Below are 12273 nucleotides of genomic sequence, written 5' to 3'. Positions count from 1 at the left end.
TTGAAACTAGAAAAGCATTTAAATACATTTTCTAAAACAAAATGTTCTGTTCTACCATGATTGCCAAGGAAAAGTTACAAGTTGACACCTGGCACATAGCACGCGCCATGTGTCTACTATTTAGTATTTGTGCCTTATTAGTATGCTTGCAACTTGGACACATTAATTGTCTTCCTTTTACCTCTGACTCTTTAAGAAATAGTTTTATTGATGGTAATAATGGTACAAAAAAGTATTTTTCAAGTTTTTTAGCATAAGCTTAGATTTTTTTCACTTGGTCATGCTCAGATGACTTTCATGATTTATTGAGTTTAATCTGTGACTGAGCTCTGTAGACATTCCCTCATTCAATCGATATACAGCATCGGGGTACAGGTCTATTACCATCCTGTCTTATAGGGGAAGAAGCTCAAACTGTTTTGCCCAACATCATAGCTATTGACAGAGCCTAGGGTTTTTTCCTCCAAACCCCACTTCTTAGCCATACTTTGCCTCTTATGGAAGGATCTTCAGTAGGCGTCTTAGTTCTTTCTCTCTGAAGCAGCAACTTAGCGCCTGAGTTAGGCAGCTAGAGTGGCCAGAAAGGAGTTTGCTGAGGAGCTTGAGTACATGGACCTAAAACTAGCCTCTTTAACATCAAGGACAGCAATGGAAATATCATTTAGACTGTTTCAGCTAGCACATTTACAGCACAGTAATTACTGGTTAACTGCATCAAAAAAAAGATATCTAACTTTTTTTTTACCATGATACTATATGACCTAAGGTAACTAGATTAGTTTGCAGTAACCAATACATTTATTACTAGGTGTGACTGGAATATTATACTGAATCACTTGTCATTTAAAAGCCATTTATAACACTGAAGGCTATTACACTTTCATTATCTGGAATTAAAGCAGCATATTTTATTCTAACAGTTTTATTTATTTTTATTGAACTTCTATTTTCTATTTAAATTTTTTAAGGAACTTAACTGTAAATGCATTTCAATCACAAGGCAATTATGCACTATATAAGTAATGGTTCTTTAAGATAAAAAAATATGCAGAGGAAACAGGAGTACTTTTTACTCCCCAGCAGCAAGACTAAGAAATTACAGACCCAGTCATTGCCTTTTAACTTAAATCGCCTAATTGCATAATGGCAGCAAACAAAAAGTTAAATGCAAACTCACAGCCACCTAATTGTTGGATTCTCTCAGACGCATGTATTCAATTCCACTTCTGGAAATAAAATTTAGATAACTTATATTTGTTTATTATAAGCTTTATTTGAGTTAAAGATAGAAAACAATATACTTTTATTTGCAGTTTAATGATGCAAGTTCTTACGGCAATCTAAAATAGTTTACAATAATTACTTTCATATATATATACTTCATTATATTATCCTTTTAGACATATATATAAGGAATAAAGCTAATCATTTATGAAGTTTAACAATAATCAGAAAATTTTCTTCAAAAGAATTTCCTTAAGTGTGTTGCTAGGTTTAACTCATAATTGCCAAATGCTTACATTAGAAGCATGAACCCAAGTCATTAAATAAAAACAAAAGCACATTTGTTTAAAAAAAAGTGCAGAAAAAGGTGCACAAAAATCATGCACTTATACATACTTTCCAAAGGGACATATATGTACTTTTAGGCACTGTCATCTCTTCAGATTTTCTGTATCAGCAATATATAGCAGGACTTTTGATGTCCAGATGCTACTATCGGAAGAAGACTAAGGCAACCATGTGCATAAAGCTTGTGTAATGTGCAGAAAATATAAAGATAGCATTTCAAAAGGTTTGCAGTGGTAGTTGTTTGATACCTGAAAGGCATGGAGCGTCTTCATGGGATTAACAAATAAAAATCTAAAAATGCCAGTGGAGTCACATGAATGTACTTGATGTACAGTCTTCACCTTTAGAATGACTTTTTAAATTTTTAAACAGACCAGCATTTCATTTCTGTGCTGTTTTATAGTGGTTATGTGGGTTCTATACTTTATAATAAAAAACATCTGTGAGAGCCAACTACTTCTCCTAAACCCTAGTGTGAAGTGGACACGTTCTAAATATGGAATGTTTAACATACGGATACTTGACTTCAAAAATGACAATCTTCAAAAATCCCCCATGTTTTATCATATTGCATAGCTGACAATTCATCTACTTATAAAAGTGTTCTGTTCATTCAGGCAGAATTTTGCTCCAATCTTCATTTTCCTTCTTTCATACTGTATAGTGGATCCACAAGTTTATTGTGCACATGCATTAAACCTTAAAGAAAAAAAGCACAGTTCTAGTTGTATTTTAAATTTTGAACTATATTTCATTTACTTTAGAAAACAAAAGATTTTATAAGATGCAGTAAGTATATTGGTTCCCATCTGATACAAAATAGTTTATTTAAAAAATTCAAATAGCAATGTTTCAGAATGTTTAAACTGTAAAGTGATATTTAACTAGTAAATTTAACTAGTAAATACCAGTTTACAATTTATGAATCTGTAGATCTAGAATGTGTACAGGTGCTTTGGGAGTAACTGGAAGTAGAAGCAGTTCTTGTCTTCAGAGCTTCAGTATGACAAAAGAACAAATTTTAATATTAATATATTTTAATTACATCTAAACGTTGAGTTTGAACTTCTGGCAGACTCCATGCTCAGAACTGTTGTTACACTAGGATAGCCTTGTGGGATATTTGGTCCCATTCAAAACATCCATGGATATATCTGGTCCACAAAAAGGTCCTTGAAATTTGGTCCTATCAAAAATGTCCATACTGGGTTCATATAACCCAGACGGTGATACTTTTGGTTTATAGGATTAATACATAAAAAATACTATCAAAGGATCTTTTGGCATGGACCAAATGTGCACGGACCCTAGGACAGCTTTAGTTCTCCAATATATTACTATATCCATTCATCTGGCAAATTATTTTCCATTATTTTGACATGGCTATTTACAGTAGGGGTTGGTTACAAGCAGCACCAAGGGAGGTTTACTAAAACAGTACAGAAGAGAACCTATATTGAATAATCATTTCCAAGTAGATTTAAATTTCATCTTGTAACTTGTATGCTTATAAATTTTACTTATTAAAGCTTCAAGGGAAATATCTTCAACTTATGTTTTAATACGTACGTACTATATTTCTTTGGGGGGAGGAAGAAAGATTGTCCCAATTAATGAACTAAAGATTTTATATTTTAGACATAAAATTAAAGAAATGAGTTAAATTTTCCAGGTTAAGAACATAGTAGCTGGGGAAAGGTACTCACATAATGTGGCTCAGGAGATGGGGTTATTGGATTGGGGAGACAGGGTTAATGAGTAGATGTTCCTTATGAGGAAGGCTGCAAAAGCACTCTAAAATCTAAACGGTGAGGAAGACCAGCTTTTGATAAATAAGCTAAGACAGGGACATACAAAGATCACTGAAGTGTCCAGGTAATAGGAGAAAAAAAACAGAAGCGGAAGAGTCTTAAAAGGCGAAGAGAGAGAAAATTCATCAGTGCATCTGAAAGTGAGGGAATACTACCGCTAAGTACTCAGCAGGCCTACTTAAGTGTGTAATCAACACCTCAAATTTAACAAGGTCCAGACCTATTTGTTCCCTTCCAAACCATTTCTTTAAAAACCTTGGAATACGGTGTTACCTTTCAATGTGCTGCTAAAGCCAGAGAACTAAAAACCAGTTGATTTTTTTCTTTCCTTTTTAAATTCAGCAGCAAGACCAGCTGGCACTACAGATGTGCCTTGACTTACCATGGGGTTATGTTTCAGTAAACTCATGTTGAAAATATTGTAGGTTGAAAATGCACCTATACTATACTGTAGAGTATCGGCTGTTTACCGTCCTTATGGTATGGCTGCCTGGGAGCTGTGGCTCCCTGCCGGTGCCCAGCATTGCAAGACAGTATTGCACTGCATATGGGTAGCCCAGGAAAAGATCAAAATTCAAAGCACGGTTTCTACTGAATGCTTGTTGCTTTTGCACCATTATAAATTTAAAAAAAAATAAAAAATCCTAAGTTAAACCTCTGTAAGTCAGGGACGGTCTGTACTTTCAAAATACATCCCCAACTAGCCCCAGTTCTTCATCTCCATGGCTACCACCCTAGCTGAAGTAAATGTCATCACTAATCTATTTCCAGTTCCTTACTTTCATTAATTTTCCTGCCCTATAATACAATTTCCGCACAGCAGACAACCTAATTTTTTAAAACAGAAACTTGATGATACTATTTCCCTACTGAAAGTTCTCCAGATGCTCTGGTCACTTAGAAAATAATTTAGATTTTATTCTGTTTTCTTTGTTTATCCTTCTGATCCGATGTCCTTTCATTTCCCCCCTTTTATGCTGTACTCAACACTGTTTTGTTGCTGTTATCTCAGAAAAGCTAAGCTTGGTTCCAGCGCAGGATCTTTACACTTGCTGTTTGATTCAGCCTGGAATCTCTTCTGCCTGATCAAAGCATGACTCCTTTTTGTTCATTAGGTCTCAGCCCAATGTCACCTGAAAATGAATTAACTGCTTCACTTTCTTTAAAGCAGGTTTGACTCTTAGAAAATGTGATTTTTTTTTTACCATGTCTCCAACTAGAAATGTCCAGAACCTTTTATATGCAGTGCTCTAAGTCCTGGGTCTATAAAAGTTATGGCACATAGTGGGAACTCAATAAACATTTATTTTTAAAAGTCTGAAGGTTCGGTGAGACGGTGGTATCTAGTAGGTTTTTTTAAATTTAAAAACAATCTAGAACATATATTGATAAAAAGGAGGCAGTAGAAAGCGAGAGAATGGAGACACGCAGAAAGATTGTGTAGTTCATGGCCCTTAAGTTTGGACAGAAAAGGATCAAAGGCATTGGCAAAGTGGCCAGACCTTAAAGGAAAGGATGCTTGAGGATTAGGGAAATTTAGAATCTTAGAAGTAAGACTGGAAAGACAGAGGTTAAACCTTCCATGCAGCTGGAGGGAATGAAGGGTCAGAAAGTTAAAGTGAATGGGAAAAGTTTGAAAACTTGAAAACTTGGGAGCAAGTAACCCAGGAAATAAAAGGATTTTTGTGTAAGTACCAAATTAAGCATAAAGGAACTTGATTGGTTCACCCTCTACCTCAGGCTATATGGCAGCCATTTAGCTGTCTGGCCTTATTTATAAAATGGAGCAGTCTCAGCTCAAAAATTCAACACACAAAGCAACATATTCCACATATTACATAAAAGTCTTAAAATGATGTTTAATTTGTACTTTAAGTAATATCTCATATTTGAATGTTTCTATAGTGATAGTTCCTGTGAAGTTATACATCCCCCACCCCCATCCCCCCCACCAGCATACTTGTGTTTAGAAGATAAAAAGCCTGTGATGAAAATCCATGAATATGTGGACAAACCAATAACTATAATGAATAGACTTTTATGCAAAGCTATCCCTGATGATGTATTCTAAATACTCTTAATGGCATTTGTGCTTTGCTGAATTAACCCCCTCCCCATAGTTAATTACATCCTTACAGGGAAGAGATTACCTCTTGGATGTTCAAATGCAAGAGTTCTGAGGGCAGCCAGACAGAATTAATCTACATTCTTTCAGTGAACATTCTCTGTGTTCTTCACAGAGGCTAGTTTTAAACTACACTAGCCCTTCTGGCATACATTCTAATATTGGGATTTTCAAGGCTTAAAAAAAAAAAACAACTAAGGTACCATCACTGTTAAAAACAGTTAAACACTCCACATTTAAACATAACAGAGAATACAGGAAAAAGTAGAGCAGTCGATAGTGAACCATCTCTGACTCCCAGACTGATGATAATTAGAAGCTGTCCACCTGACTAGGACTCAGGTAGAACAAGTATAGCATCGACTTGTAGTCCTAGGATACAGAGCTACAGAAGGTTCCAGGGGTCCTTGAACCTCCCACATTTACAAACGTGTGTGCATGCATGTGCACATACACACAGGGTTCCAAAAAATGTATACACATTTTAAGAAAGGAAAAAACTATTAAAATTGTAATACTCAATATGTACCGATAATCAAAGATGAATACAAGTCATGTGTATACATTTTTTTGGCACTGCGGTATACGTGCATTTTTCTGAGGACAGTCTTCACCAGATTGTCAAAGTGTCATTGACCCCATAAAGGTGAAGAGCCACTGGCACATCAGTCCCGGTTTGCTTTTTGCGCTTAATCCATACAGTGCATTTTGTTTTAAAGTATAATCTAGCCCCATTTTATCAGAACACATTAACTGTTCTCTATTAACAGGAACTTTTCCTGCTACTATGCAGCTCATCCTCACATCTGTGCTTCTGCTTATGCTATTTCCTTCCAACCTAAATACTGCCCTTCTTCCAGGGCTCAATACGAGCAGCTCAATTAAAGTTTTCTGCAACTGCTGTTTAACTATAACTCTCGCCCTCATTTAATATCCTATAAACTTCATAGTGTGACTGACATAATATAGTACCTTAAACTGATAACTATTTCATAGTCATGTGTTCATCCATCCATCTACCTGTCCAACCACCCACAACTTACCAAGTGCCTCCAATATACCAGGCATACTTCTATATGCTGAAATAACGCAGTGAACAAAACTATAAAGTCCCTACTTTTGTGGGGGTTTTATTTTAATTCAATATGTTACATTTTATTTTCTCAAATCACTTAATGAGCCAACTTCATGAAGAATGTTAACTACTTTCAGGCAAGGATACTTATACTTTATGATAACATGTTAGACAGTGTGCTCAAAGGGACTTTAAAATAACCCATGTTTCTTGGCTGATGACACTAACTTGAAAATATAATTTACGTATACCAGAAATATATATTAAAAGGTAATGCTTTATAGCGCAAAGGAAATATTTGCTAATGAAAAAGATTTACCGGATATCTCCAAACAGAACCAATCTTATTTAAAACAGGATTTAACTGAAAAGTTTAATCCATTTTCAATAACCATCATGTAAAGAGCAGTAAAATGGAGAATGGAGAGACCCAACAAGAGAGGGGGCCACAAAGGTAGTTGTAATTTCAATCATAAGATTTAGAAGATGTTGGGTTTTTCTAGAGGATCAGCTTTTAAATCATTCTGCTTGATACAATTCATCTATCATTTCTTACACCTTGGATCATGGAAAGAATACATTAGAACTTTAAAACATCAGAATAAAAATTAAAAATTCAGCTCCTTTGTGAAGTTTTTTTTAAAGTATACATTGGCTGTAACTTTTATACATATGATAAGGCTGCTTCCATACTATAAAATTTGAAAATTTTATTACTTGCTTTTTAGATAAGTCAAGAATTTGCTTAAGGTAAAAACTGACAACTTTCTACACAAGAATTTGATAAAAATAAATAATTGCTACTTAAATCATAAACAAGTAAATTCTTCTGAATTTTGATAAAATGTAGACTTCCTGACTTGTTGCCAGAAGAAGAAAAGTTAAAATATCAGACATTTTAAATGTCAATTTTATGGTTTTGGCTTAATCTGTACTCAGTCAACCTCTGTCAAGCTACTGCAGTAGGGCCTAAAAAGGATAAAACAACAACAAAAAAACCTGTTCACTATGATGATGATGTCTTAAAAGTATATTATCTCAAGCACATAAAAGATAAGTTTTATTTTAAAAAGCAAAAAAAAAGCGTATCAAACTGTTTTCCTGTGATTTACTTTTATCATTCAAAAGGTATATATTGAAATAAACTTCCATTTACTGATAATTCTTACTGTTTTAGATATAGTTAATCAGCATTTTCTTCAGGAGCTAAATAATCAGAACCCTTTAGATTTGTGTTGGCACATTTTAATAATGGCAGAAGAAAGGGTAGTGATGTGAATGGAATGTGACGAATGACAGATGATAACTACAGGATTAATATCCTCTAGTATATCTTGAAGTGTTAATAGTATCTCAATGAGGATATGGCAAATACGAGGTTGGACAATTAAGTTCGCAAACTCATCCTAGAAAAAGTGCTACATACCTCATTGCTGAATATCACTATGGTCACCTTCAAAGTACTCCCCTTGGGAAGCTATGTACCAACGCTGGCGTCTAATCCACCCTTCAAAGCAATTTTGGAACTCTTTCTGAAATGGCCATCAGAGCTGTCATCATATTACCCTTGATGTCCTGAATGTCATCAAAATGTCTTCCTTTTAATATTTCCTTTATCTTCAGGTAAAGAAAGAAGTCATTGGGGGCCAGATCAGGTGAGTAGGGAGGGTGTTCCAATACAGTTATTTGTTCACTGGCTAAAAACTCCCTCATAGACAGAGCCGTGTGAGCTGGTGCATTGTCGTGATGCAAGAGCCATGAATTGTTGGTGAAAAGTTCAGGTCGTTTTCACCTAACTTTTTCACGTAGCCTTTTCAGCACTTTGAAATAGTACACTTGGTTAACTGTCTAGTTGGTACAAATTCATAATGAATAATCCCTCTGATCTCAAAAAAGGTTAGCAACATCATTGCTACAAGTCCGCGAACTTAATTGTCAGACCTCATATAAAACTACATTTATATTAGGTATAAGTTTATAAATATAATTATTCTACCCTATTTCAAAATACCTTATTGTAAAATGAGATATATATATATATATATATATGACCCAGAACAATGTCTGAGTTCCATTCTTCATATTGAAAGAGGCATCCTGAAAGAAGCTGATATCCTGAACCTCTTCAGAAATAACATTGCTTCAAAGTGGAAAATACAGTGTCCTCAAAAAGGCAATGCAGCAATTCTCTCATGAATAGTTGTATACTTCAAAATGTTCCAGTAAAGCTTCGATTCTGGATAGGTGAACTGAGAGAACTAAATACATGTAATCATCTACTTCCCTTCTGTTTTAAATTATCTTTAACATATGTCTAGACCTTTTTGGAAGCAGTAAGTACGGTATGAAAAAAAGAGAAATATAATTTAGATCATATCATAGCCAGTGGGGCATTAAAACAGAACAAAAGCGCCGACTCCAGTTAAGCCTGGTTTCACTTACCCAGCTCGCCACATATGAGTTGTGTGACTTTGGGTGAGTAACTTATCTCTATTAAGCCTGTTGGCTTATCTGTAAATGACATAAGAATACCAACTTCATAGACTTGTGAGAAGTAAATCAAGTATAATGTGCTTTGAATAGCACCTGGTTATATAAGTATTGGCTAGTCCATATCTTACTAAATAGTCTCTAAAATTTTAAATTTTTCTGATAAAAACTAAATTGACAAAATCAAACGGGTTTATCTGGGGATTGCTAGTACTAGAAAAACGGCAATGTTAAATGAATTTCCTTCAAATAGGCATTAAAATATGCAGATAATGAGGATTCCTTCTATTAACTTTTTCAAGAAATCTAATATTTGTGATGAAATCTAAAGGACAATGTGGACATATGTGGGTAAAAGTCCATTGAAGAGCTCTCTTTTTTATTCACAAATTATCACATACTCTCTGCTTTTATCTGTCAAATTACTGAGAAGCTAACAATTTTTCAACTTTATTTTGTGGCTTGGTAAAAAAATTGGTACTTTAACTGATAAAAATTAAATGGAAATAAGTGTTTAACACCAAGGAAATGTTTAAGTAAATTATGATATGTCTGCTTAACTATTACATAGTCATTAAAAATACTTTTGAAGAATATTTAGTAAAAAAGGAAAATGCTCACAACTGACAAGTGCAAATACAGAACTTTATACACATGATCAAAATTTTTAAAAATTGTGACTTTGCAAACTTCCATTTGTGTATCACCTTCAAAGTATTTGCCATATTCACACATTTACCTTAACTATGAATTACTGGTTTCCTTTAAATTGATGTATTAATTTTAAAGTTTACGTACTATATTTCATGAATGAAATGCTGCAGACTGAAAGACACATTATTTTATGTACCAATAAGAAAAAATGCTACCAGATAAACTATGATTATGACATCAATTTTAAACACATCCCAATTTCCGACAAGATAAATGTGAAACAAGATGTGTCTCAGAGGCTATGAAATAGATTAACTTCTTTAACTTTGTCAAAGTAATGATATTCATGAAATACAGGTTTGGTTGAGTCAGGGTAATTTTTCTAACACATGTTAAGTAAACAGTTACTAGAGAAAAAGATTATACATTTATGTATTAGTAGTATACGTATTACATACTTTATGGGTTATTCATCTATATGTATGACCTATTACGTAACATTTTCATATTCGCTATATAAATACAGGTGCTTTATACAGAGTACCTATTTATACAGCTTGTTTATGTGTGTATTTGTATGTGGAGTTGATTCTTCAGCAGGGAATATGTTCTAAACTGAGTACAGTCAAAATTTTCCTTGAAGAAACTCATTACATTAAGCATATGTGGCTATATATATACTACCTGGTACGATAAGGTTTAAGAATTACTGAACTAAACTGTAAGAAAAAGCAAAAGGAAAATACACATGCAGAAGTTTGGGTAATCAAACTCCTGCTTACTTACAGAGTTTATGCCATACTGTTTGATACCTAACCATTATAATTTCAATGTATGGGAATTTGTTTGGAATTATGAAGATTAAATGAGATATTGGGCAAACCATTCTATCTGATTAGATTCTAAACATAGCTTGGGGAGTAGGACAGGTAAACAAGAAAATCAGAAAGGATATATATACATATACATTTCCCTTTGCATTATTTAATCTTGTATATTTAATATGAAAGTAAAAATTTTATTAAATTTTGATTTCAAGAAAAATCTTGTTTACTAAAAATATAGATTGAAGAGATTCTCTTCATGGAAGAAAAAAAAGGAAACTACTCTGAAAGCTATTAATCTGAGATGAGATATTCTTGAATATTGTTTCTATTCCTTGTAAGAACTGGCTGCTGTTTCAGGCACAATGCCAGTTTTCAATAGGCCACAGTGCAGCATGTAACTCCACAATTACATTAAATTTGTCATCTACAACGGAATATTCTCAGATTCTGCTTTTGAAATTTCAATGCTCACCTTTAAAGTATTTCACAGTTTTAACTCTTAATTCTAAGGTAGCATCCTCATCACATACAAAAATAGTTCGGGGATGCTGCTGGAAAGCTGAAACAGTCCACATGTGATTGACTCCTTCTTCTATTGCTTTGTAGAGAGCAAATGCCTTGTGTGCGCCTGTTATGAGGATCATTACCTGAAAAATCATGAACATTGCTTGTTAATTCTTAAAACATATTCCAAATGATTGAGAAGCTGTTTCTTTTTAAGAAAGACTTTAGCATCAATATCCTTCTGAAAGTAAAATAAAAATAAACAGCTCCATATTTCTTCACAGTTCAAAGTATTTATTTCTATTCTTGAAGGTAAGAGGCAAGCACAAAAGTGTTTCTCCTGGTTTAACAAAGTCAAATAGTATCCTATTATGTAGTATTAATGAACATACCCTAGCATATGACTATTAACATTAAATCCCAATGTGCAGAGACCTGGAGAATGAAGAAAAACAAAAGAGCTGTTTTGCAAAAGCAAAATTACAGGTCAACAAATAATTGATATAACTAGGAATGATACAAATTATTCTAGTCCAGATAAGCAATAATTACTACTTTGGAAAAGTAAAGTAATCTAGAGAAAGAAGCCTGAAGACTGTCATTGAACATGTGCTATCTAAAGTTGTCCTGGAACAAAACTAGATTTGAAGAAGGATGTGGGATCTACTGAAATGCCCGAACTGCCCTGTAAGTACACATGACTGAATATTCTTATGAACTACAGGAATCCAAGCTCTTGGTTCCAAATCTGTAACACCCTATGAGGTAATTCAAAGAATGTGCAAAAATGAGTGAGTGTATATATGTCAGAATGAATCTTTTATCATTTTTAGCAGTCTGTTAATCCTAAACAGTTTATGTAATAGAATACATCATCTCATTACAACTGTTAATTTAAAAATGAATATTAAGGTGGTTGTAATTCTAAAGTATCCATAACAAAAATTCTGCATATATTTCATAACCAGATCTTCTAAAACAGAGGAAATTAAAGATTAACGAAACTGATATTTCTTTTGTCAAGATTATTTTTTCATTTTGAAGTGATACCTTGTTTTAATATCAAAGCCCATGAGTGCATTAAGATATGAATGAATTTCTAATGTTTTCATTGATGCTTCTTAAGTATAGAGATCTAGGTTCAATGAAGAATGTGGAACCACATAATTAAAAGCATGTTTTTCAAAACAAAAATTAACTACGATATAAGACAAG

At 33.6% G+C, this 12273-nt stretch overlaps 1 protein-coding gene across 1 annotated transcript in view; it reads right to left on the bottom strand.

Annotated features, from left to right (window-relative positions):
* Positions 1-1253: 1253 nt before the first annotated feature.
* GNPDA2 (glucosamine-6-phosphate deaminase 2) overlaps positions 1254-12273 on the bottom strand; it is a 31231-nt gene continuing 20211 nt past the window's right edge. Inside the window, exons 6-7 of the mRNA XM_019741011.3 lie at positions 11027-11201; positions 1254-2271 (exon numbers count right to left, since the gene is read on the bottom strand). Of these exons, the coding sequence (XP_019596570.1) occupies positions 2210-2271; positions 11027-11201 (237 nt within the window). The 3' untranslated portion in view covers positions 1254-2209. The remainder of the gene's footprint in view (positions 2272-11026; positions 11202-12273) is intronic.

This window comes from Rhinolophus sinicus, chromosome 1 (genome assembly GCF_057876585.1).
Source record: "Rhinolophus sinicus isolate RSI-liver-muscle chromosome 1, RSI-T2T, whole genome shotgun sequence".
In the NCBI taxonomy this organism is placed as follows: Eukaryota; Metazoa; Chordata; class Mammalia; order Chiroptera; family Rhinolophidae; genus Rhinolophus; species Rhinolophus sinicus.
This window is presented reverse-complemented; position numbering and strand designations above follow the sequence as displayed.